The 25522-nt window shown below is 40.7% G+C and overlaps 1 protein-coding gene across 3 annotated transcripts in view; it reads right to left on the bottom strand.

Annotated features, from left to right (window-relative positions):
• Tgfbr3 (transforming growth factor beta receptor 3) overlaps window positions 1–25522 on the bottom strand; it is a 187517-nt gene that overhangs the window by 38284 nt on the left and 123711 nt on the right. For all 3 annotated transcript variants that reach the window (XM_010644936.3, XM_010644935.3, XM_019210787.2), the window contains exons 5-8: window positions 12125–12308; window positions 7922–8090; window positions 6059–6206; window positions 722–911 (exon numbers count right to left, since the gene is read on the bottom strand). In XM_010644936.3, coding sequence (XP_010643238.1) covers window positions 722–911; window positions 6059–6206; window positions 7922–8090; window positions 12125–12308 — 691 coding nt within the window. The remainder of the gene's footprint in view (window positions 1–721; window positions 912–6058; window positions 6207–7921; window positions 8091–12124; window positions 12309–25522) is intronic.

Below are 25522 nucleotides of genomic sequence, written 5' to 3' on the forward strand. Positions count from 1 at the left end.
AGATTTGGAGGGTTTTTAATTTGACTATTAATTAAAATGTTTACAACAACCCTACAAGGTAGGTGCTATTATTTTTCCTCTAATTACTGAAGAGAAAGCTGAGGTTCAAAAGTTACATACCTTCTCTCCAAACAGTGAACAAATGGTAGCACTGGGACTTGAACCTAAACTTGTAACCTTTATTCTACTGGCCTTGCACTCAGTGGGACCAGGAGGTAAGAAACAGGTCTAGATATAGAGAACTTGGGGCTTGAGTTATATTAGTTGTAAGACTGGAAATCCTGGAGAACTTGAGCCCCTGCTTCTTGCTCCATCAAAAGGAAGTGACAACTCTTTCCCTCCCTCTGGGTAACAAATCCCAAGTATGAGCCTCCTGACCATTTTCCTATAAGATTAGGCCTCCGACCCTGAACTTACTTCCTGCAGTCCTAACCCATCTCTCTCTTCAATCACATGTGATTATTAAATGCCTCTGAAAGAAGATTCCAGGGTAATTTATTCCTAATATAATCATAATAAACATGATCTACAACAAAATTTTCAGACACACAATCAACTGTGTGTTATGAAAATCTGTATTATAGTTTTGCTAAATTTCTCTGTTACAATTCTAGATAAGTATATGTCTTGTGGTAGAAAGAAACTACTAAAATGTGCAACAGAAAAATAGCTTTATTTGGATGGTATCTTTCATATAACCTCCAAAAAAAGTCATGCTTACCGTTGTTTTCAACTCTAATATGAAATCTGTTAGCCACAGGAGCCAGTGTGTATGATGTCACTGGACTATAGCCATTATCCAAAGCCCACTTCACCAAATTCTCTTGGGTGGAAGGAATGTCATTTCTTATTGATCTGGTCATTGTCATGGATCTTTCATTCTCTTTCCCAAAGCCAATACTGTTGGGAGCCTAAAGAAACAAACAAATAAACCACCAGCAAAATTTCACTCATGACTCCAAAAATCAAAAAGTACTTTAAATAATAATAATTGCAGATTGTTTATGAGGGACTATTTATTCTTTTGATCCTGATTTTCCTTGGGCTAAGAACACTGGTGCGCAAAACCTTTAACAACAAATAAAAAGACATCTATTCATGTTGGGTAATCACAGCACTTGGATTGCTTATATTGATAAAAACAATCCAGTGACAGCTATGTAAGTAGCCATGTGGTAAACATACCTCATCCACCACTACAGAACTAGTTTAATGGTTCCGTTATTAAAATACAACACCGGATATGTATATCAAACCTTTTTATTTTTATTTAAAATTATATATAAAGAATGCAGGTGTCCATATTATAAGACCCAAAAAGGTCTGTGCTACTTTTGTGCCCCATTTTTTTTTTAAATTGAGTTTATTGGTACATTGTAGGCATACAATACAGTTACATTCATTATTGGGATCGTGTACCTTTACATGACAGGTCTTGGTTCTCATTTTTCCCCCTTGTCCTTGCCCTCCCTTCACCCCTTCCTCCCCTCCCCATTTACAAACACTTTATTTCCATTTTTTCATTTTCTCCTATTTTTTCTTTTCCCTTATTACCTTTCCCCTACCCTTCCCATGTTCCCTACACCTTTAGCCCTTTTCTTCCTATTTCACATTGTCCATTATCTCATTAGGTGTGCCCCATTTTTAAATGAAAGATGCCACAGCCTAGTGACTTTCCTGTGGAGACTCTTCCAACTTTATTAAATTCCACATGGTTAAACAACAAATGTTTATATTTTATCTTTAATTTATGATCATCTTAGCAATCTTTTAACAGTGTTTTAATAGTGCCAATTCTATTAACTGAATATGCCTACATTTTGTTCTAAATGTTAATTAAAGTTATTACTCCTCTACGTACCAATATTTTATTCAGTAAAACATGGAGGTCACAAAATCAGTTTCTCTGTGTAACTAGTCACAAAAGTAAAATGAGAGGTACACACAGACTCTTCGCAACCAGGACCTGGAAGGTAAACGTCTGTGTTAGCTGCTGACTACAGTAGCAGTAATCTTGTCAGGGAGCAGGGGAGCTGAATCCTTCAGAGGGTTCCCAATGGGAAGACATGTTTTCCACAACTGCTCCAACAGGGCTGGAAAGCCCTTCCAGAGCACAGATTTTGCCATTTTCATGCTGAATAAAAGGCACTTTAATTTCCATGCCCAATGATTTTCTCCTGCATATATGCAGCATTTTCCCTAAATTCCTCATTTGTTTCCCATTCTGTTTGCCCCTAACATGACGAAATATTAATCCTTTCCCACTGTAAAACCATAAAAGATTCACAGGCTCTAAATTCTCTTGGTCTTTTTGGTGGGAGATTTGGCTGAGGACACATACACTTCAATTCAAATGTTAAAGGATCTCACCCAGTCTGATTTTCTATTACCCAAAGTGCTTATCTGAGAGAAGACTGCCAGACTGACCAGTCACAACCATTGCACATAAAGCAGCCATATGGAGTTTTAACCAAGTTTTGTAGCCATCTGTAAACTCAGCTTCACAGATTCAGTATGGTTTAGTTCTTACTCTAACTCAGAGAAAACTTTTTAGAGGAATACAAGGAAAGGAAAAGCAGGAAGAGGGAGAAAGAAAGAAAAAAAAGAGAAAAGGAAAGAACAAAAACCAAAATAAGGTAAAGCAGGATCTAATTAGTTGTTAGAGCATTTTTACTTATTTGTTCACCAGCAGTTTCTTAAGCACAGATCTTTCCAGCCTTTCAAAGCAGCAGATCATTTTGATTGGCTAGAATCACAACCTTGGCCTCAACAGTGCTGCTTGGTCTTATCTGCCCTGGTCTTTCATGTTGTTGTACAGCTGAGAAAATACAGTATTTACAGAATGTTATCATCATAACTACTATCTGTCTTTTTATAACCATATGGAATAACCTGTCTACACCTTTCCACATTACATTATAGGTCCTGTCAGTACCCCTTTAAGGACAAGACCTTCTTAAAAGACTAGGTATCTATCCACACATTTGTACAGCAGCAAGGCTTGGGATAATGGTAGGGAAGCTGGTTTTCAGCACTAAGCAAATTCTTTTCTCTTCATTTTCTGCAGTTCTCCAACTATAGTTTTTCCAACTATAATGGAGGTAAGGGGGAGTTCAAACAAGTCTGTACCACACTATCTTCCTCAGCCACATCTTTAGGAAAGATGATGTGCTAGGTTAATAAGTCTAACTGCCTCTACTATTTGGCCCCATCTTTGTATCAAAACTGATCTGGGGGAGGGATGTTAGGGGAAGGTGGGCCAAAGGGGTAGTGCCTATACTCACTGATTTTAAAAATGACTTTCTAAGAGTAAGCTGTCCAACACAAGTCTATAAATCTGAAGGCCACATAAAAGTGTAAGAAGTTTACTTGATCTGTTCTTTTATGTTTTGTTTTTTTTCTCCCCTGCTATAGAAATGATTAAGCATTGGCCATATGGAATTTGAGGAAAGAGCCAGAGCTGGACATGACAGTGTGGACACATCCAGGGTTCCCATTCTTTTTTTTTGTTTTGGTACCGGGGATCGAACTCAGGCCCTTGAGCTCGTGAAGCAGGCAGCGGAATGACTAAGCCAAATCCCTGGCCCAAGGGTTCCCATTCTTGCCCAACAAAACCTTTTGATCTCTCTGGACCATTTTGCCATTTGAAGGGTGCATTCTCCTTGCACAGGTACAAGCCATCCATGTTTAATGTCCTCTTATTTAAAGTTACCCCATCAAGCTCTTTATGTCTACTTATTTTTATTCTTTGTTTTCTCCTTGTTTAGAGAGATGCCTTAATTGTTTCTATAGATATATTCTTAAAGAGAGCTCCTATGGAAGGAAGATGAGCCCCCCCCCTTTTAATGCTAGGCACCAAGTGAGAAACTTTACATATATTATCTTATTTAATCCTCCTCTAAATAAGGGGAGAGGTGCTGCTACTCTTCCTGTGTTAGAGAAGAAGAATCAGAGATTCACACATCAGGGACTCATACATAACTCAAGATGTGTGGGCATTGTGTCCAGTAAATTTAGATGAAATATCCTGTAGGCTTTAACCAATACTTGTTGAATGAATGAATGAACAAATGAACCAACTCAGTTAAACCACTGAAAAGGAGTGCCAGCATCATACCCATTTCACAGGTGACTAAATAGATTCAGTATTCAATTAGATCACCCAATATCTGCTGGGGGTAAGGATAATCAGAGATGAGTCTTGAATCTAGCACTGTCTGACACACAGTCAGGATTCTTTCCACTCCATCATGCTATCTGCACTTAAAATACTAGAAAAAAAGGTCACTAAAAAACATTTCTCCCTTCCTAAGCAGAAACTTAAACCTTTTTATTACCAGGTACCTTTCTTTCTCCCACAGCCTAGTCAGAATTCACATCTGAGACAGGGAGTTAGGAAATCACCAAGCATGAAACTGATTGGGAGAAGAAAAAAGAACATCATGAAACATTATCTAATTGTTTAGTAATGTTGTCATGCATTGTCCAAAATTGGCCTGGAACAGGAGTACAGCCAAGGAGAAGAATATAAACAGATCTTTCTTGGGATGAGCGATCTCATCTCTAGCCGTTCTGATTCCTATAAGAGATGGGACATTCCCAGTGAACTCTGGGCTGCCATGGACCAGGCACACATACTCAGGGAGAGAAAGAGCCACTGAAGGGTCAGGGCTGAAGGAATATTTATACAAGAACTCTGGCTGGGAAATAAAATATACCGTATGTTTTTTGCCTTTCAAAGCATGATTCCCTTTCCTGTTTTTGTTATTCTGAAATTAAAAACATTCGCTCGGTGTACCAGGCAGCAAAATCAGGAGACACCCCAGGTCACCAACACCCCTCATGCCATGCCAGGAAAGGCAATAAAAGTTCAGAAAAATCATGGCTGGGCCTTGTGCTTGACACCAAATTAATATATCACTGTTACACATAATGAGTTATTAGGACCCTCTCAAAGTTTAAGAGAAAAAATCCCCACAGGAACCCGAAAAGATTACTTTAAAATTAAGATGTATGTACTCTGGCTTTTGCTGCTGCCTCCAGCAAGTGCATTTACATGATGTTGCCTAGGAAACCGTTGGCATTGCTCATGCTATCTCTCATGGAAGGTGCCATGCAGGACTGAATCATACCAAAACCAAGGACAGCCCTCTCTCCTAAAATATTTAAAACGTAAAATCCACTCCAAATGATCAAATACAGGTTACATAGAAATTGGTCAAATGTTTTAAAAAAGATAATGCATGAAGTTTTGAGCCTACAAAAGAGATGCTAAAGGAGTTTTTTAAAATGAGAGAGATTTTTCTTTAACTTTCCATAAGATTTACTCCAATATTCTGCCAAATAGCAATTTCCAACACATATCTGAGGTAAAATTTATTTTACCAGGCTCTAATGTTCAACTTTTCAAGAAGCTAGTTGCCGTTTCCTTCCATGCCTACCAGAAAAGTCTCCTAAATGCATGACTTTCATGAAATAAGATGTTTAAGGAAAGGCTGGGGCGTACTCAAAGTTCTCTGCTTCTTCTACTGGTATTCCACCCCTAAGAATTTGAAGCAAGCAAAAACTCATGCTGATAACATGTATATTTAGCTCAAAAAGAAAAGTCTATGATGTTAGTTGGAGTCAGTCTAATTTTCCATATCTTCCCTAGATTTATAACCCCCAATAAAATCTGATATTCAGGACATTAAGGACATTAATTAGGATATTAAGGCCCTTACAGGACATTCAACCATATAAGGCTGAAAACTTATGATATATAGAAAGTGCATTTTGGGAATTTCACAAATGAGGCAACTAGGCTTTGTCCAAAGTCACAATTTATAAATGGAAGAGTTAGGACTCAAACCCAGGTCCATCCTACCCCTAGACACCATATTTTAACCAACTGACCACACTAACCACCCTTGTCAGAGAATCCAAGGACAAGCACCTTTATAAAAGTAAAACCAAGACAGTTTAGAGAGTCCAAAGAGCTAGTATCTTTACAAAAATAACACACATAAGCACAGTTTACTGCCATTCATTAAGACAAAAAAATATTCAATCAACTTACAATAACTTTCAGGTTCCCCTTAACATCAAAAGATCTGATCACCCAGTTGACAAACTTTTTGCACTTCAAGATCAGTATGAGATTTTTGACCACTATAGAATCCTCTGGAGAAGGTCTTATGTCAATTATTATATCCACCTGGAAATCACTGAAAATGGAAAACAAAGGCGAAGTTAGGACCTAAATACCAGAACGTTGCAGCTATCTCCTCTCTTCCAAGTCTTCATGTTTCTAGTGTCTGGCCAGTTGATTAAAAAGCTGGAGTCCATCCCAGGCAAATGACATGTGCAAAACAGATTGTTATTGCACACATAACAAAATGGTTTTACATAACAATAGAAACACATGCCTGCTGACAATTAGCTGCTTAAGTTTTTCTCTTCTTTGGGAGGAAAAAAGGTGGTTATTTAAAGCAGCCACTGTTTGAAATGGACTTGAACAAGCCAGAATACTTTATTTTTAAAGCAGAATTATTGCTTTTCCAACCTATAACACTTTCACTATGTAACTCCAACTTGCTATATGCCCAGAGTCCTTCAAAACAAGAAGCAAGACGTAAGTGGCAGTTTGGTAAAAGGGGAGCTGGTGACAGGGAGGAGGGAGGCAGGGTGGTAAAGTAATTAGGAAACTTCAGAATAAAATAAGAGGCCAAAGGCTGAAGGTACTCAGGCTGAAGAATCAGACCTACATAAGTTCAATTAACAATTTTAAGAATCATATCTGCAGTTACTTCTCAGTTTTTTTTTTTTTTTTTTTTTTTAATGGTACCAGGGATTGAACTTGGGCCCTTGCACTTGCGAGGCAGTCAGCGGAACCACTGTGCCAAATTCCCGGCCCTGCAGTTACTTTCTCAAACTTCTGGACATACTGTTATTAAAATACAGCATATGGTCAACCAACTGACTGCTAGAAAACTGATGAGTACAATCCAGTTTCAAAGTATAAAGGAGAATTCTTATTAGACAATACCATCTGTCATTCTTTATGTCTATCTTGGTTCTACACACTTATAAAGCACAAAGTGAATGGTATCTCCAATTAAGAATTAGGCTTAATATGGCGCAATTACTGTGACACACTTGCCAGATTGTTTCTGTTCCCATCCCTTTTTAATTTTCCACAAAATTCCTCACGTGAGACAGAATGGAATCGTACCAAAACTGACATGTAGTTGTTTTTTTTTTAACTTTTGAAATGAAAATAATTACAATTTTAATTTAAAAATCCCTCCACAATATAACTTTAAATTATTATGTCACTAGTCCCCATGAAATGTAGGCTAAGGTGGGAGAAAAACTTTTCCTTTTTAAAAACTTTTCTGTAATTATTCTCAATAGGGAGTGCCAAATAGGAAGCTGACACGGAGAAAAAGAAAAAGGGAGAGAGGCAAGCTGGATCTAATGGTTCCTTGGTATGTTGCTGTGAACAGCCACTCCCCAACGCACACACATTCTCCTGCACACAGCGCTTTAAAGCAAATAAATCTGCACGGGTAAGTGCTCGGAGGACACTATGAGGAGAACTCCATTCAAAACAGGATGTTACTAAAATGAGTATTATGCTAATAAGGTATAGTTTGTAAATTTCTCAAGATGGATAAATGTCAGTCAAAGGGGAGCATGATGGAGCAAAAGTAACTGTGTCCTGTAACAAATACCCAGAAATTCAGAACAGGCTTCAGGAACTCCTCTGGTCTACATGGCATCTACGGACAGATGTGAAAAAGAAACTGTCTCAATGTGCCTTATTTCCTCTTCACAGCTTCTGTAAGCAACAGGGCTCCTTCCCTACCTAAGAATTAGAAAGGATTTTCATTTTCATCTCTTCTCCATGCAGAAGACACACACATGCATCCTTGCTCACCTGTAAGGGTTAGAGTTGGGGGTGATTATCTCGATGATGTGTACTTCCTTATCCCGGGGCTGGCTGGACATCACACACCCTTCTGCGGCTTTGGGCTGGAGGTACCCAGCGAGGTAATTGAGCGAAAGAAAATTCTTCCCTATGTTGCATGTGGGAGGAAACACTTGATCTGAAAATAAGGAGGCACAGGGAGACCGATCAAACACTGAGCTGCCTAGAACTAGGCTCAAAGGAAAAAGTGATGGTGAAACTCGGTGCTTGACACAAGGCCTACAAGCCTGAAGGAAGAACTTTAGTCTATGACCCCCTCAGCCACTGCTCCGAAATGCTTCCCACAGTTTATCAGTGACCTCCTACTGACCAGTTCTAGAGGCCTCTTTTTGCGTAGGTCCTTTCTGTTCTTGTTCTCCATGACAGCTCTTACCTTATCCATTTACTCTGATCTGTATTTGGGTTTCTATCACTACAGCAGCCCACAAACTTTGGTACATGTCAGGACCTACTTGTTAGGACCCCAGTCCAAACTAGGACTCCTTTTCTGAGTTCTAGACTTGCCAACTGTCTACCAAGCCATTTCCCATCTAAAATCTCAATAGGTATTTCATGGTTAGCATACTCAGCATTGAATCCACTACCTACTCTATTCCCAAATATAGTTCTCCCAGGTATTTGCAATTTAAATTTCTAGGAGAACCAGTCACCTAATTTTCTGGTCCACACATGTAACATTAGTCATTCCCTCACATTCATTCCTCAGCACTTCATACTCTGAAGATTAAAGGTAAACTTTTGGGAGAAACAGGAAGGGGAGACTTCTACTCCTCACAATCTTGACGCAGACAACTTCTATTTACATGGCTTTACAGTTTTTAAGGTAGTTTCATAAATAACATTGTGCTGAGGGCTGCCTTCCACTTCCAGCAAGGAAGAAGATGAAAGTACCAAGAGTCTGAAGACCCAATAGCACACGCCATTTACACAGCACTGCAGTTGATGGGATTTCCATCCAGTGGTTTAAATGTTTAAACAGAACCTGAAGAAACTGCTGGCAGAATGACAGCTGGGACCAATGTCAAGGAAGTTCTAGGTGTTGCAAGCTTTTCAGAAGAGGTAATTAATCAGAGACCTGGCACTTTTAGGAAACAGATTTCTGCATATTTCATTTCAAGAATGGATGCCACAGTTCACATTCACTGGAAAGTCTTACCTAATGGTAAGGAATCAACTCAGGAAGTTCCAAGGTTGGGTTAATACTGTCTCCCACCTATGTAACCTCCCTTGCGCTAAAGTCTGCAGCACACACAGCAGCATCCCCAGCACCATTCTGGGAAATGAGCAGACCGGAGCACTTCACAAGGGCCTGATTCTAGGCTCACTGCAGATAGCATTGGCTCTGCACTCTGCTTTCGTTTCCAAAGCCCCCTCAATGAGAACAGGCTCCCCAACCGGAGCTGCTAGAGCAGCCTTCCTTCACATCTGCTGAGGATTTTGCCAGATGTGCAGATGAGATATGCACACCCTACAGCTGCAGCTCTGTGATGCCTCCCCCAGATCACAGGATGGAAAAATGATACTGGGACAGCAGGGTTGAAATTTAATTGAGAATCAGGTGTGTGTATGGGCCAGAAAACTAATGAGACTAGGATCCTATTGGGACTGTGGCCTGCATTTCCAATTCACAAGCGTGCCTAACTTGTCATTGGCATGTAACAGGCACACAGGATAGGTTTCCTAAATTCACAAAAGACGTGAGATCTGAAGCAAGTGACAAAAAGTTCACCCATGTTGGTAAGCCACTAGAAACGGTTTAATTGTTCAAAAGTTGCTGTTAATTAGGGGTTCCAGTCCTAGATGCCAGTTTCACAAAGTTCAATAAACTAATCACTTTTTGTTGTGTATATAGCCCCCCAACATACATGACTTTCCATATGCTTGGCATCAAATCTTACATCAAGTGCCAAATAGAAAGAAAACCACAATGGGAACCTCCAGGGAGAAACATAACAAGTCTGGGGTTGGGAAGAAAAGTTACATGGCTTATTTGTATTTTAAGAAAGACCTACAAATGACTTTGAGACCCAGAATGATACACTCTGAGCAGGAATTAGCCTGAGAAGTAACGCAAATGCCTCACTTTTCTGCTGTGGAAACTGAGGCTGTGGAGGTACATCACGTTGCTGAGGTCCACAGTTATGATGACCAGTTGTGGTAAGAACCAACACTCTCCCACTATACATAGACAGGTTAGAACAGTTCTCAACTGTGAATAAGCACCACAATCACTTGGAGGGCTCCTGAGAACACCCGCCCCACTCCAGAGTTTCTAAAAAGGCATTTCTAACAAGTTCTTGGGCAAGGCTACTGCTGCTGTTATTACTGGGGCAGGAGTTTGAGAACTGAGGTTTGAGCAAAAGGAGGCTCATGGCCGGCATGTGGTGTGGGATACAAAGACAGACTAGCCCATGAGGCTGGCTCTGCGGAGGCTGACAGAGGGCGATAGTCCATGACCTTGTCTTTGATCCACCAACCTGAGCAAGGAGCCTCCAATTCCCCAACTGTACCTTTTCATGTCTTAGCCCAGTGACTTAGACCTGACTGGTGGCTGGAGACAAATTCCAGGGACTGCAAAGGAACTGCCAAGAAGTTAACCAGTTTTTGCTGGACTGGACACCTGGTCTTCTATGTTCACTCCCCTACCCGATGTGTAGCTTCACTACCTAAGTTATTTAGCCTTTTGCTTACAAGGCAGGTGACTGCTATGCATAGAAATCCATATACTATCAAATAAACAGACCCCAATATTCTAAATATTACTATAACAAGTTTTCTTATTCTGACAAATTCCAAGGGGTAATCAACATTCTTTCACACTACAAGAATTCCACTTCAGAAATGTGTAGCAATGGCTAAGAATTAGATCTTTTATTAAAAGAGAGTTTTCATTTTGTCTCAATGGGGTTGACCTCTGTTATTCACTGACTACCCTAGTAGCCTAGCAACAAATTTAAATCTTTTGAACCCAACTCTCACCTAAACTTTCTTCCTCTCATCCCAAATAAACAAGCCTTTCCATTTAGCAGCCTATTTTCATTTTCAGGTTATGCTTCTTTGGCTAATACTCAAAGTACAGCATCAGAAGACAAGCATTAGGTTCAAGAAACTGGGTTTGGGATTTACTTTTGCTACTTGCTAGCAATATGGATTTGAACAAATTTCCTTCACCCTCTACTAAGCCCTCTGTTTCCCTCCTGGGATTACTATGGGGTTAAGTGGGGTGCATATGAAAGCCCCGATGTGGCTGTTAATGTCAGTGTCCACCCTTGCAATATCTGTTTCATATGCACTTTAAAACAGTCCTGATTCAACAAAGACCTGGGATCAAACATTCAATGACCCTCCTTCCCTGCCATGCTATCTGCAGAGGAGGTGACAACTACTACAGAATTCACCAGAGAGCACTAGATGCTGAAGACCTGAAACAGTGTTCATAGTTACTTGACTATAACAAGGACTCATTTACAGAGTTATTTCTTAGTAACTTACAGATGTTCAAATGTACTCAACTAAAAATACCAATGAAGAATGTTTTATGAAAGTTTGGGTCACTGGCTACTTCAACCTCTTTGCAAGGCAAGGAAATTAAAATGGGCAGTCTCTTATCAAGGCCAATAACAAGGCCTAACATTTCTCCAATAACTTGTTCTGGAATGGGCATGAATATTAAAATATATTTAAACACTTTCTTTTGCTATTGCCCAAATTTAAATGACGTCTCAACCACATACTGATACTGGTTTCAAATATGTGTAGAAAGAAAGCCTGATCTGTTGACGTACACTGCCAACTCCTTAATTTCATCATCATTATCATCTTTCCCATACCCTTCACTTCTCACCCTCCATTAACTTTTTCTGATGTCTGTACACAGATGTCTTCTGAATCCTGCACAACAGCTCCCACTCTCTGTCAAGTGCACCAATCCCCATTTCTCATTTGGTCATTACCAGGTCAATCTTCCCAGAAGGAAAATAAAGAAGGAGAGGTGGAAGAGCAAGCCCAAATGATCCCCGTGTTCCTGCTGGCTACACCATTCTGGAATTCTGTGATTCTTTCCCCTAATCACCTGGCTACCTAACCCCTACCAGGCTAACAGAAAACTGCCTATCATAAATCAGTTACTAACTGAAGCCACTTATAATTTACCTTCTCCCACTTTAATATAAATGTTTCTTGCTATCTTGAGTTCGGTAAATGAAGTAACTGCTCCATACTCCTTTTGGGCCCAATTTAAAAGATGTTCATTTCCATGAGGGAAGTTCCTTTCTTCTGTTTTTGCTGTCAAGGAGAAGTTTCCTGATGAAAACTGGACCACAGAACTCTCAGACACCTAAAGGAAACAGAATACATAGTTTAACATGGCTCAGACATCTAGAGCTGAATCACAGAGAAAGCACTTATCAGACCACTGATGAGTATTTGTCAATAACCAATTTGTCTCTTCCCTCTGTTACATAGGCAAGCCAGCTTTTTCAGCAACTGATGAAGAAACACTCCCAAACATAATTCTCCTAGATAACGGCAAAATTCCCCTCAAATTTTCAAAGAACTTTGTGATGGAAGACTGACTTGTGCATTGTGAGTAATCAAAATTATCGTTTCCATTTTCCGTACATCTATAGTAAAACCCAACCTTTTGAGTACTATTAGGCCTCCAGTTACATGGATTCTACAACTATGGATTTAACCAACTATATTCTGAAGGCATTTGGGGAAAAATCTGTACCTGTACTGAAAATGTAGACTTTTTTCCCCATGTCATTATTTCCTGAACAGTACACTATAACTATCTGCATAGCATGTACACTGAGTTGGATATTATAAGTAACCCAGAGATAATTTAAAGTACTCAGGAAGATGTATGTAGGTTTATACACAAATACTACGCTATTTTAAATAAGGGCCTTGCGCATCTATGGATTGGTATTGGGAAATTGTCCTGGAACCAGTCCTCTATGGGTACCGAAGGTTGACTGTCATGTGTTGCAATTCAACTGGGAAGCACTGGTGGGTGTTCTCACGGGCTTGTAATGGGCTTCAGAATCAGGGTGAGGGACCTCCCACAGCTGCAGCATCTGCTGACCGAGACCCAGCAAGAGTCCTTTCAAGTTCGGCTGAGCACTGAGATAAAAAGAATGGCAAAACGTTGCCAATCTTCTAGGACATTCCTCTATTTCACAGCAGTGAGATGAATATGTATAAGCTCATTTTGTAAGAGATAATGAAGAGACTATTAACCTGACCCTGATAAAACCTGGAGGATGATGTGTGGAAGCCACCACATTTCTGTTACATGTATTTGTAGCAGTGCTGACTTAACATACCATGGCATATAAACAACACCCATAAAGGAGGAAACTCATCTCATTGCTATACTATAATCAAATTTAGTTACTGGTGAAAATATGCATGCCATTAGCTAGTATTTATAAAACAAATGACCTTAACAATATCAAGCTGAAAACTCAAAATGTGGGCAAAAAGATTAATACATAGTTATACATATTACAAATGTCTTACAGTAAATTTCACATTAACTATTTATTCATAACAAAAAGCAAGGCATTTCTGATGGGGTTATAATAGCCAGACTGAAAAAGAAAGTTGAAGGCAGAGATTTTACTAATGGCTGTATCACTCACAGCAGCATTTCCAACCTTAACATGTGTACAAAATAGTACTTACCCAATTCAACTATATATACACATTTACTTCTTAAAATGCTGGTAAACAATTCCTTTGCTGAATTGATCCCATGATATACTAAGAGTTGAAAAGAAGAATCACCTAAAGAGATTCTAAATGTCCTGCTGCACATCCCAGACCAGTCGGAACCTTCAGGGTGAGGCTCAGGCACCAGAATTGTTTAAAGCTCCCTGGATGGTTCCAGTGTTCAGCCCCATTTGAAAATGTTCCCCTTAATGAATATGGAGCGATCCACAATGTGAAAGGCACTGTTGTAGCCCAGGCCCAGTGCAGGGCACCTTGAAGCTGCCTCTAACAACAGTGGTTCTTAAACCTAAATGCCTATGATCCATTTTTTGGAACACCCATAACAATGGAACATAATGAAATATGTTCTCCTCAAATTCTTCCCCCATGAATTTTTCTAGGCAATATATACAAATTTCATGCAAAAATTTAAAAAAGTCATTCTTCAGCATAAATGGTTTAACCAAAGGTAATTTTGTCTTGCAGGAGACATTTGGCAATGTCTGTCCAAAAGTATTTTTTTAATTGAGTTTATTGGTACATTTTAGGGATATAGTACAGTTACATTCATTGTTGGAATCTTGTACCTCTACATGACAGGTCTTGGTTCTCATTTTTTCCCCTTGTCCCTGCCCTCCCTTCACCCTGTCCAAAAGTATTTTTAAGGACTGGGGATTTAGCTCAGTGGTGTTGCTGCCTGCCTCACAAGCACAAGGTTCCAAGTTTGATCCCCGGTACCCCCCCCAAATCCAAACAAAAGTATTTTTAAGATTATCGCAAAAGGAATGAGGTGCTATTGGCATCTATAGATTAGAAACAAGATATATAGGTAAACACCCTACAATGCACAGGCCACACACACACACACACACACACACACACACACCCCAAAGAATTATCCAAAATGTCAACAAGGCAGAGTAAGAAATCCTGCTCTAGGTTTTGGCAGCTCATACTAGGGAGGAAGCGGTCCCTAAATTGATTGACCAAGTATTATTACTCAAATACCTGCTGAATTCCAGGAATGAGTCCCTAAATAGCAAGCATGCTGGTTAGTACTCTAAAAAGGAGAAGAAAGTCTTTCTGGTTTGTACTAGCTTGGGAAGCTTAGAAAGAGTTATCTGTAAACTGAGTATAAACTATTTGACAACAGTTACCATTTACTACAAACCTACTATATATTAGTACTGCAAAGTGCTGCCAAATATGCGGATAACAGTTTCCAAGTGCCCTGATGCCAGTTATAAGCAATCCAGCATGGAGTGTTTAGCTTTGATGTCACCTGAACATGAAAAAGCTAGACTACCAACCATGCCCATCTACATGTAACACCCTGAAATGCAGCTGTTCACCAGCCCTGAGCCTCAGATCATGTTTATCTGGTCTTCTAACCTTAGCCTGGTTGTAAAATCCTCTTTTCACTGAAAAGCATTTGTAGTAAAAGACATTTTATTAAGTCTGTCACTGAAAAGGAAAAATTAAAAAAAAAAAAAACCACAACAGTGCAGAGGTCTTTGTGCCCCTGCCAGGACACTTCTGGCTGCGCTGGCGAGGATCCTAGAGTGTTCTGCTGCTCATGTCCTCATTCATGGTACAGCCACAAAATATAACCCTGGGTTTCAAATACATTATACAAAGAACACTTTTTTTTTTAACAGAGTAAAAAAAAAGGAATACATAACATTGGTACATTCCCAAGGCAAGCAAGTGGACAATGTAAACAAGAGAATAAATCAGGAACAACTTCAAAATGTTCCCTGAATTAAAAAGCGGTACCATGATGAGGCTGATTGTTCAAGGGACAAGCCCCACTCAACTCCAGCCGGCTTATCCCTTCATGAACCATTATCCCTGCTGAGTGTATCTTCTCCTGGCCAGTACAACTAAGATTCATACACTCAGAGCTAAGGAATTTGGAAACAGAATTGCCACCACTCCTCAGGCACATTCCAATAAGAAGAACTCCAAGCTGCCAGAGGTAGTGAGGTGTCCCTGACTGCAGGTCAGTGGAAATTTCCTGCCTTGGTAAGGGGTTAGCCCGCACTCTGCCCCTGACTGCCAGCTCTCCTGGCTCTGCAAAGGCCTCCCCCACCTCCAGAGCTTTAGAAGGTATTATTCAGATGTTATTTCCATTTGACCCTCTGGACCTGTGACGCAGGCTACTATAATTTCCACAGTAGAGAGGAAGAAATCTCAGAGAGGCTAATGGCCTACTCAGTGCCAGAGAGCCCCAGAACCAGAGACTTCTGATTCTGGATCACAGCAGGCATCTGCTGAACCCTCACAGAAAGAAGACTTCACAAGACCTCCAAGACAGTTTTTTCTATTCACAAGATTCACTTTCTGTTCGCTAGTCTGAGTCATGCCTACCACACCAAAAAATTCCTTTCTCTTTCTTCCACAATTCTTCAAATATCTGAAGGCGTCGCTGGACCTTTATCACACGTTCACTCTTCAGAGCAGCATTCTCAGCTTTTCCATCTCCTCCCTAGCTACCATGGTTGCTAGATCTTCACCAGCATAGTCTCCAAAACGTGGTGTTGGAACATGATTCAGGGTCCCCAGACACGGTCTGACAAATACACTGTGATGGTTAATTTTAGGCGCCAACTTGACTGGGCCATGGGCTGCTCAGATACCATATCTGATCAAACATTATTCTGGACATTGTTGTTGTTGCCGCTGAAGGATTTTTTAGATGAAATTAACATTTAAATCAGCAGACTGAGTAAAGGAGATTGCTTTCCCTATGGATGGGCTCACCCAACTAGTTTGCTATTCATTCGTTTTTCAGTACCTAGGATTGAACTTAGGACCTAGCGCTTGTGAGGCAGGCGTGCTGTCACTGAACTGAATCCCTGGCCCCTCATCCAACTCGTCAAAAGAGTGAATGGGATGAAAAGCCGGCCCTCCCCAAGACAGAATTATTCTGCCTGGTGGACCTCACACCAGGACATCAGCTCCTCCTGGTTTCCACAGCAGCCTGCTGACCTTCAGATGGAAATGGGCAGATCTAAGACTTGCCAATCATTCTACCTGCATGAGCTGATTCCTTATACTAAATCTGCTTTTAAAAAACTATGTGTAGAGAGACATTAGCTCTCACATCAGCTGAATGCATGCATTATCTCATATTTATTAATTTATGCTTAAACATGTACTCTAGTAAGGGAGCGAAAGGAGCCAAAAAAAAATGAGTAAAATACAATATAGCGACAAGAGGTCTTTGTTTTATCATGGCAAGGCTCTTTGATCCTTTCTTTATATCAGTAATTCTTTCAATATAAATATAGTCTTTATAATTATTCTTCAGATCTGTATTTCAAGTCTGTGCAGACCATGTAAAATCCTTATTTTGCTATCTGTAAACAGTTAAACTTCACATGCTGCCTTCCAACATCCACCAAAATTCCTGAGAGACTGAACAACCCAAGGCTGAAGACTGTGTTTCACACGGATCTCCACACTCTCACAAGGTCCCAGAATGTTACCTAGTTATGAAGCAACCCCAGAGGACATTTTTGTAATGGCATCATGCCAGAATCCACCAAGAGTCCTAGTGAAACAGACATGTCCTGAACATGCCATCCCTTGACTCTCCAGTCAGAGCTCCAGACTTAGCTTTCATCTCCATAGTGTGGCATCCTATTGAAGTCTGGCCTGGGTTAAAGTTTGTGGAAAAACATAGGATATAAAGAGATTAGTAAAATACATAATAGAGGGAAAATATATTCTATATTCCCACTACTCTCAACAGTTCATGCCTGATACAAGACTTCTGATTTCTGGTCACAGCAGGTGTCTGTGGAACCATTACAGAAAGAAACCTTCATCAGCCAGTCTCCAACACAATGGACAATAGCTGCTGTGACGCAATTCTGTTCAACTCTGATGCATCAGATCTTACAGGTTAAGGGTCCAGCCCTATAAGACTACTAAAACAGACATGTCACACCAATGCAAGTGTAGGTTGTCACCTGTGCTTCTGAATGGCCACAAGTCAGAGGCTCCTGCCACCCTCCTCAGGCTCACTTATTTACTAGAAGGGCTCACAGAGCTCCAGAGAAACAATATGCTTATATTTACATGTTTATTAGAAAGGAAACACATCAGAACAGCAAGATGGAAGAGATGCTGGTGACAAGGTATTGAGGAAAGGCTGTGGGTATCCAGGCCCTCACCAGCACCTCCCAGCACCTCCAAAGATTCACACCCAGAAGCACTCCATACCTTACCCTGTAGTTTCAGGATTTTTAAGAAGGCTTCAAGGGAGCAGGATAAAATTATATCATTGGCCCCTGGCAATTAAGTCGATCTCTTGCTCCATTTACCTCCCCGGAATGATGCTCTGAAAATTTCAATCTCTAAATCACATAGTTGGTTCACCTGGCAACTAGGCCCCTATCCTAAGGGCATCTAGGAGTTCCCAGCTACCAGTCATCTTAACATAGAAAAAAAAATACAGTTATCATTTTGGAGATGCCAAGAGGTTTAAGAGCTGTGTGCTGGGAAATGGAGACAGAGACTAAATATATTCTTCTTATTATGTCACAATGAGTGTGGACCTGTTTAAAAATAAAAGGTTAAGAATACAGATTTTAAATGTGGAAAAAATGGCAGGATCTTCTCTGTGCTATTTATTCTATCTCCCATCCTCTACCTTATTCCTGGGTCCTTGCCCGCCATATCTGGCCCTTCTGTCTCAGCAAATTATTACACTAACCAATCCCATTCCCTCTCTTCCTTTTCCACACCGTCAGCTGGGCAATCTTTCTCATATAAACATAAGACGATGCAGAAGAGCAGCTAAATACCTGATGTGACACACGGCCAGAGGGGTTCTCTGCTTGCCCTCACTCACACCACTTTCCCATGTACCCAGCATGCACCATATGGAACCAATCATAGGTGCAGAACACTCTGCGCTGCTATATGCTCCTGGGTCTTTTTATACCCTGCTCCCCAGCCTGGACCACTCTTATCCTGCCTTGCTCACCTGGTGAACTGCTCCTTATTTTCCACAAGTATCTCCTTCTCTATGAAGCTACCCAGGCTCCCTGTTCCCCTCAGGGTGGAACTGCTCTCATGTCTGTACATGCCCCCAATCCATCCCTTCTCTCACATAAATTTCTCTAATTTATCAGTATACCTGCTGCCTTCACTTAGCAAAGAACACCACTGAGGGCCAAGGAAACTTTGTCCATTCAGAATCTCTTGACCTGGCATAGGGCATGGCACAAAGCAAGGACCCAATAACTGCTTGTTGAAAGAAAGCTCAAGGCTGATACTTATAGGAAAGGATATGCCATAATATCTTCATTCCCATTACCCAAACTCCTTGCCTCCCTCACTGCCCAGAAAATGATCTTTCAGCCTGGCTTTCCAGCTAATGACATGATTTTTCACCTAATAACTCTAGCTAAAAAACCCAACTATTAAAGCATATCCAGTAGTTTCACATCTCCCCCCACAGTCCACTGAACTTTCCTCCTGCTTGCTAATTAAAACCCAATCCTCTGACATTCTCTAACATGACAAATGTCTTCCTGTGGGAAGGAATGGAGCCTTGGGCTCCAAGGACCCCAAATCCCAGCAAAGGTCTGCAGAAGGGGCAACCACAGAGCACTTTACAGTCTACCAAATCCTAGGATGCGGGGACACATCTGAGCCCCTCCTTGCCTGAATCTTCTTCTCTATTTAAACCATGCACAACATTTGTATTTTAATTTCTGGTTATACTACCAGATTTTTTTTTTTTTTTTTTTTTTTTTTTTTTTTTTTTTTTTTTTTTTTTTTTTTTTTTTTTTTTTTTTTTTTTTAAGAGCAGAACATTACTCTCTCTGCCAGTGCTGGGAGTTTTATTACAAGAACTTACGGCTAGGCAATGAGAGCCAAGTTTATTATTTTTTCTGGATCACATTCAACAAACTCGTCCAAAAGTGCATGAAAAAAAAACTAAAAGAGGCAACCAGCCCTTTTGTTTCCACACCTGTGTTTAGGGTTTAACTCTTGAAATCCAAGCAGATCCACAGAAGCCTTATGGTTGATCTCAGGAGCCTGAGAGAAGGGGACAGTTCCTCCCTGATGGATACACATTTTCCTGGAACTGAGCTGCTTCATTTTAGCACTTATCTCAGCGCATCAGCTGACTCAGGCCTGGCAGTTGCATCAGCCTCTCTCTGGGCCTCCCCCAAGTTGGTCTTGGTGGGGAGAAGAGAGGAGCGCTGCTGTGGAAAGTACCACTCTACAAGACCTCATCTAGTTCTAGGCTCACCCTCCCACCTCCTTGACCCTTACCCCCAAACCAGTGCTCCCAGGGAGTCATCCTAATGACTATTCCAGTCTTGGCAGATCACAGGTAGCACTGAGTCTCATCCTCATTTTTATCTCACTTCCTCCAAGTCTACTCAGATGCACTTATTACCCTTGCTGCCCATTTCCTGCCACGAGAACAGAAGCACCTCCTCGAAGCAACATCTGCTTTACGCATGGGTATATTCAAAACACCTGGGACAGTGTTAGCTACAAAAAAAGACACTCCTTATTTAACAGAATGAATTGTGAAGGCCAGTTGGCAGTACCCGCCTAAAGTTCTACACTGAGGAGGATTCTGAGGTCATATTCAGGAGTAGTGGAAAATGGAAACAAGTGCCATGATCAATCGTATGTCTGCCCACAGGTTTCAAGAAAGCCATCTCTGCCCCTCATCTATACTGTCCAATACAGTTGCCACTGGCTACATTAAGCTCTTGAATTTTGCAAAATTCACCTGTGCTATAAATGTAAAATGCCAGAGTTTGAAGATAGTACAAGAGAAAAGTCAAATATCTTGTTAATGTTTCACTGACTGATTACACGTTTTCGAGGTGGGATCTCATTACAACTGGTCCAGCTGGTTTTGAACTTGGGGGCTTAAGTAATCTTACTGACTCAACCTCCTGAACAGCTAAAACTACAGGTGCATGCAGCCACATTGGCCTATTTTTTTTTTAAAAACTCACTAATAGAAGACTTAAAATTGCATACAGTATGTGGTTATCAGACAGCATGACTCTAGGTCATCCTTCAATATGACCCTGAGAAAAAAGCATGTTATAAACTAATATCTACTCATCTGCTTTTGGGGTGAATTTGAGGACATGAATCAGTGTCAAGAAGATATCTCAAACCCAATACTTCTCCAACTGTGAGCTTCACACCAATGTATCACAGAACAGAAGTAAGTTAAAATGCAGGTTGAAGAGTGGGGGTAGGAATCCAGGAAACTATGGTATAATACTCTTCCAGAACCATGCATATTTGAACAACAGTGCTCTATGACATGAATAAAAACACTGATTAAAATCCAAATAATCTTTATAAAGCTTAAATGAGACTGTCTGAAGAACAAGCATGCAACTCTTCTCATGATCTGGTCGTAAAAAGCAAAGAGGGAGAGAGAAAGGCGAAGTCATAGATGGAGTTATCTTCTTACACATTTAAAAAGAAAGAAGTAAGTCTTGTGAAAGAGAAGAAGCTCCCTATGATAAAAGCCTGCTGAGTTCTCAGAGGAAAAGTTGTTCCAGGAATATCACACTCACACACACACACACACACACACACACTCCTGTGGTTCATTTGGAGCTTGCGTTACCGGTTGGGTGAGTGCCTGCTATTCACGTTACAGACTCTTGGGATAGCTCCAACTCTAGTTCACAGGCCCAACTTCACACATTTCCATGACTTTGGCATTGGTGGAAATTCAACACTTGTACAATAAGAATCAGCCCTCTCCCTCTTCTGTCCTGCCCTACATCAACTTTTACTATTCTTCACTTTATCTGACTCCTATATTTTAAGAGCTGCCTGCTTAGGAAAATAAGAAAAGCAAAACAAGAAAAACAAATAAAGCAAAGAAAAACATAATGATATTTCAGGAACACCTGCCATGCCAACAACTCACTAGCTGAATTCTGGGGGGAAAGACCTGTGGCAAAAGAGAATAAGCATTTCTCTAGAATCTGGGATTTTATTTAAGTAGGATCTACAGATTGGACCTAGCACTCATAATAGCTCCCACACAGAAAGGTATTAAGATTACGTTTTGATGTATTTTGGCATGCAAAGTCCAGCAAAAATAAACTTACTGAAACAGTACTGAAATATTTACTTCCACATGAGGACGGAACCCTACATGTGAAAGAAGAAAATTATATGCTCTCCCTACCCGACTCCTGGGAGGCCTGTACATGCTTTTTCCTCTGAAACTCCATAATATAAAATGTGATCCAAAGCATGTTTTCTATTAACATACATTATGACTTAATTTTTTTTAAAAAGATTTGTCTTAAAGAAATAACTCCATGCCCATGAATCTATATTCATAATTTGCAAAGCTACATATTCATGAGCCATATGGTTACCTTATCTTCCAATCATGCATTCAGGAAACACAAATCCATGCAACTGTTTTTAAATTTTCTTGGGTGTTTCTATTTTGTACACAAAACCAGAAAACTTTTTTTGGTTTAAAACACACACGACTATGAATTTGCAAAAAAACAAAATTCATGATCATCATCCTAATTTTAATTTTATCTTGGCTGAAACGTGATGAGCTAAGAGACTGAAACTGCGCTGTGCCCCTGCTGCCCCGCATGTTCACACACGTCCACAAGGAAGGCTCTGCGCTGCTGCCTGCTGAACACACGCCTGCACAAACCTGCATGGGAGCCAGCACACAGCAATGCTCTCATCGCCCGTGGAAACATGACAAGAAGGACCCTGTGTGTAAGTCTGCACACAAAGAGAAGCAAAGGATCTCCCTCCATCCGAAAAATGAACTCAGTCCCCACAGATTACCAAATTAATGAGGCATGAGCTGTATTATAATAGTTTTCCAAAGTAGAGCCCCAGGCCACACAGGGATCCTTCTAAACCTTAAAATACAATTTCCTCAGACTCCTAAATTTACCCTTCCACGTCCCCCAATGTTAGCATGATGTTTAGAAGAGCTTGCCTCAAATTTCAAAGTGCACTTTCCATCTAAAGAGTATTATCCAGGAATAAAAAAATAAATAAAATATTGGCATTGTCACTCTTACTTGCCACACTCCTCAATCTCTTTTTGCCTTACAAGTGTGCTTCTGGGGAAATCCTCAGTAGGAAGGGTTCTTCCCTTCCCTTCCCCTCCCCTCCCCTCCCCTCCCCTTTCCTCTTTCCTTTCCTCTTTCCCTCACCTTGGCTCACCTCTTTCCTCTTTCCTTTCCTTTTACTTTATTTTAAAGTTACATCCAATCTACCAAGTCAGGCTCAAGAGCATGAACTCAATTTTTACAAGCACTTGACTCTAAATGGGATCTTAGGAAAACACACTTTTCGGAGCTATTCTTTACTGATGCTGATGAAGTCAGTTCCATTTTACAAACAAGGAAACTGAGGCTCCAAGAAAAGAAAGGATCTACCCAAGGCGCAGAGCTGGCAGACAGCAAAGATCTTTGAAAAAGAAAAGAGCTTGTTTCTCATTACAGCTCTTTCGATTCTGTCATCAGGGAGGAGTCAGCTATCAAACTCAGAAATCACTGTAGGACACACAGGAGTCCCCTCGGGTTCCATACTAATAAGACACCTAGGAGAACATGATGCAAAAGCCTCGAGGGGAACACCTACTAAGTATATGTTACATAGATTCTGAATCTTTATATTTGACAAAGAAGCTAGGGCTCTGAGTGATTAGGTAAAGTGTCAGGTCATGTGGCAAGGGATGAGTGCAGATTCAAACTATATTTGGATTCCAGACACTATGTTCTTTCCACAAGGGGAGAGAGGCTCTGAATGCTCCTGCAAAGGGCATCTCCCTTTGGGGTGGGAACCTGCTCAGGGCAGCAAAGATCAGAGTAACTGAAGCCAAACTTCCTACCAAGACTGGGGAGCCAAAGAGAAACAGCCTGTGAAGGCAGCGAAAAGGAAAAGCAAGAAAGCAAAATAGGGGGTCACTGCTGTCTTCTCTGCCTCTTGCAACCCATGATTTCCTTCTCTGAACCTCCTTCCCCCACGGCCTGAGGAACTGTCTGGGTGAAAGTGGGGAGGAAGAGAATGGAAGGGACAGAAAGAAAGGAATGACTGCTCCGAAAGGAAAAGCAACTGGAATTAACTGGCAGATACAGATATAGATACAGATACAGACACATAGGCATATAGACGTTTATACAGATCTCCTCCACTGGCTCTTTCCTCTAGATAACCCTGGTGATACAACTTCTGTAAATACTTGGTACAAGCTCCAGGACAAATGGAACTGCATAGGTTGGACCACTGAGTAACCACAGACCCAAGAACAGTGTGGGGAAAAAGGATCTAAAGCAGCGACAACGAATGTTTTAGCACTTTCAGTGATACAAACGGCCACGGCAACACATGTGACACCCCTCTGCCATCACTGCTCTAGGGGACATTTCCCGAGAAGACAGAAATGGAAATGGGGTCTCCAGCCCCAAACAACTAACAGAAGCCCTCCAGAATTAAAATTAGGTCTTCAGCAAAGGCAGAGTCTTTCTATCAGGCCACATCCTCACTCCCACTTCCATTTTGTAGTCTACAATTAACAGTCTCTGAGGAAGACCACAGTGATCTGCCAAAGCCAAGAAGATTGAACTGAAAACAACTAGCGCTGATGTTAAAATGATTCCTAGAGGGCAAAGAACAGACACAGATACTAAGCAAGGTAGCCTGGTGATGCTTACCAGAGACAGTCCAACCAGAGCCACAGGGAAAGGGATCTTGAGACATAATAAAAGGATAGGTTTAAAACCCTCATCCAAGTGGAATAGTGATGTGACCTATGTCTCAGTACTGAAACAAGTCATTTATAACATGCTTTGCTAAAACATCACCTTCGCTCCTCTGGCCTTATGTCCCCACTTGTTTGTTTTTTTTTTTTAATAGAGTTTATTGGTACATTCTAGGGATACAGTACAGTTACATTCATTACTGGGATCTTGTACCTTTACATGACAGGTCTTGGTTCTCATTTTTTACCCTTTTCCCTAAAATCCCTTCACCCCCTCCTCCCCTCCCCATTTACAGACACTTTAATTCCATCTTTTCATTTTCTCACATTTTTTTCTTTTCCCTTATTCCCCTTCCCCTATCCTTCCCACTTTACCTACACTTTTAACCCTTTTCTTCCCATTTCACACTATCAGTTATCTCATTAGGATCTCATGTGCTACTGCAGGTTATTCACACCAGAGAAACTATTCGGTATTTACACATGTGACTTATTTATTTCACTTAGGAGTATATCCTCAAAATGTCTCCATTTTCCCGTGAATGACTGTAATTTCTCATTCTTTGTGGCTGAGTAGTATTCCATTTTATAGAAAAAACACATCTTTTTTTATCCAGTTTCCAACTGATGGACAAATGGGCTGTTTCCAAGTTTTAGTTATTACAAACTGTGCTGCTATAAACGTAAGTGCACATATATCACTGTGATAAGAATTATTTTGAAAAGATATGCAGCAGAGGGATGGCTGGGTCCAATGGAATCTCTAATCCTAGCTCTTTGAGCTATCTCCATATTGGTTTCCATAGTGGTTGCACCAGTCTGCACTCCCACCAACAATGGAGAAGGGTTCCTTTCTCCCCACAACCCCGCCAACATTTGTTATTGCGTGATTTCTTGATAGCAGCCATTCTTTCTGGGGTGAGGTAGAATCTCAGTGTTGTTTTCATCTGCATCACTCGAATGACCAGTGATATGGAACATTTTTTCATATATTTATTTGCTGCTTTTACTTCTTTGTCTGAGAAATGTCTGTTCATTTCAGATGTCCATTTTTGAACTGGGTC

The sequence above is a fragment of the Fukomys damarensis genome, unplaced genomic scaffold, assembly GCF_012274545.1.
Source record: "Fukomys damarensis isolate Sample0158 unplaced genomic scaffold, DMR_v1.0_HiC HiC_scaffold_33, whole genome shotgun sequence".
In the NCBI taxonomy this organism is placed as follows: domain Eukaryota; kingdom Metazoa; phylum Chordata; class Mammalia; order Rodentia; family Bathyergidae; genus Fukomys; species Fukomys damarensis.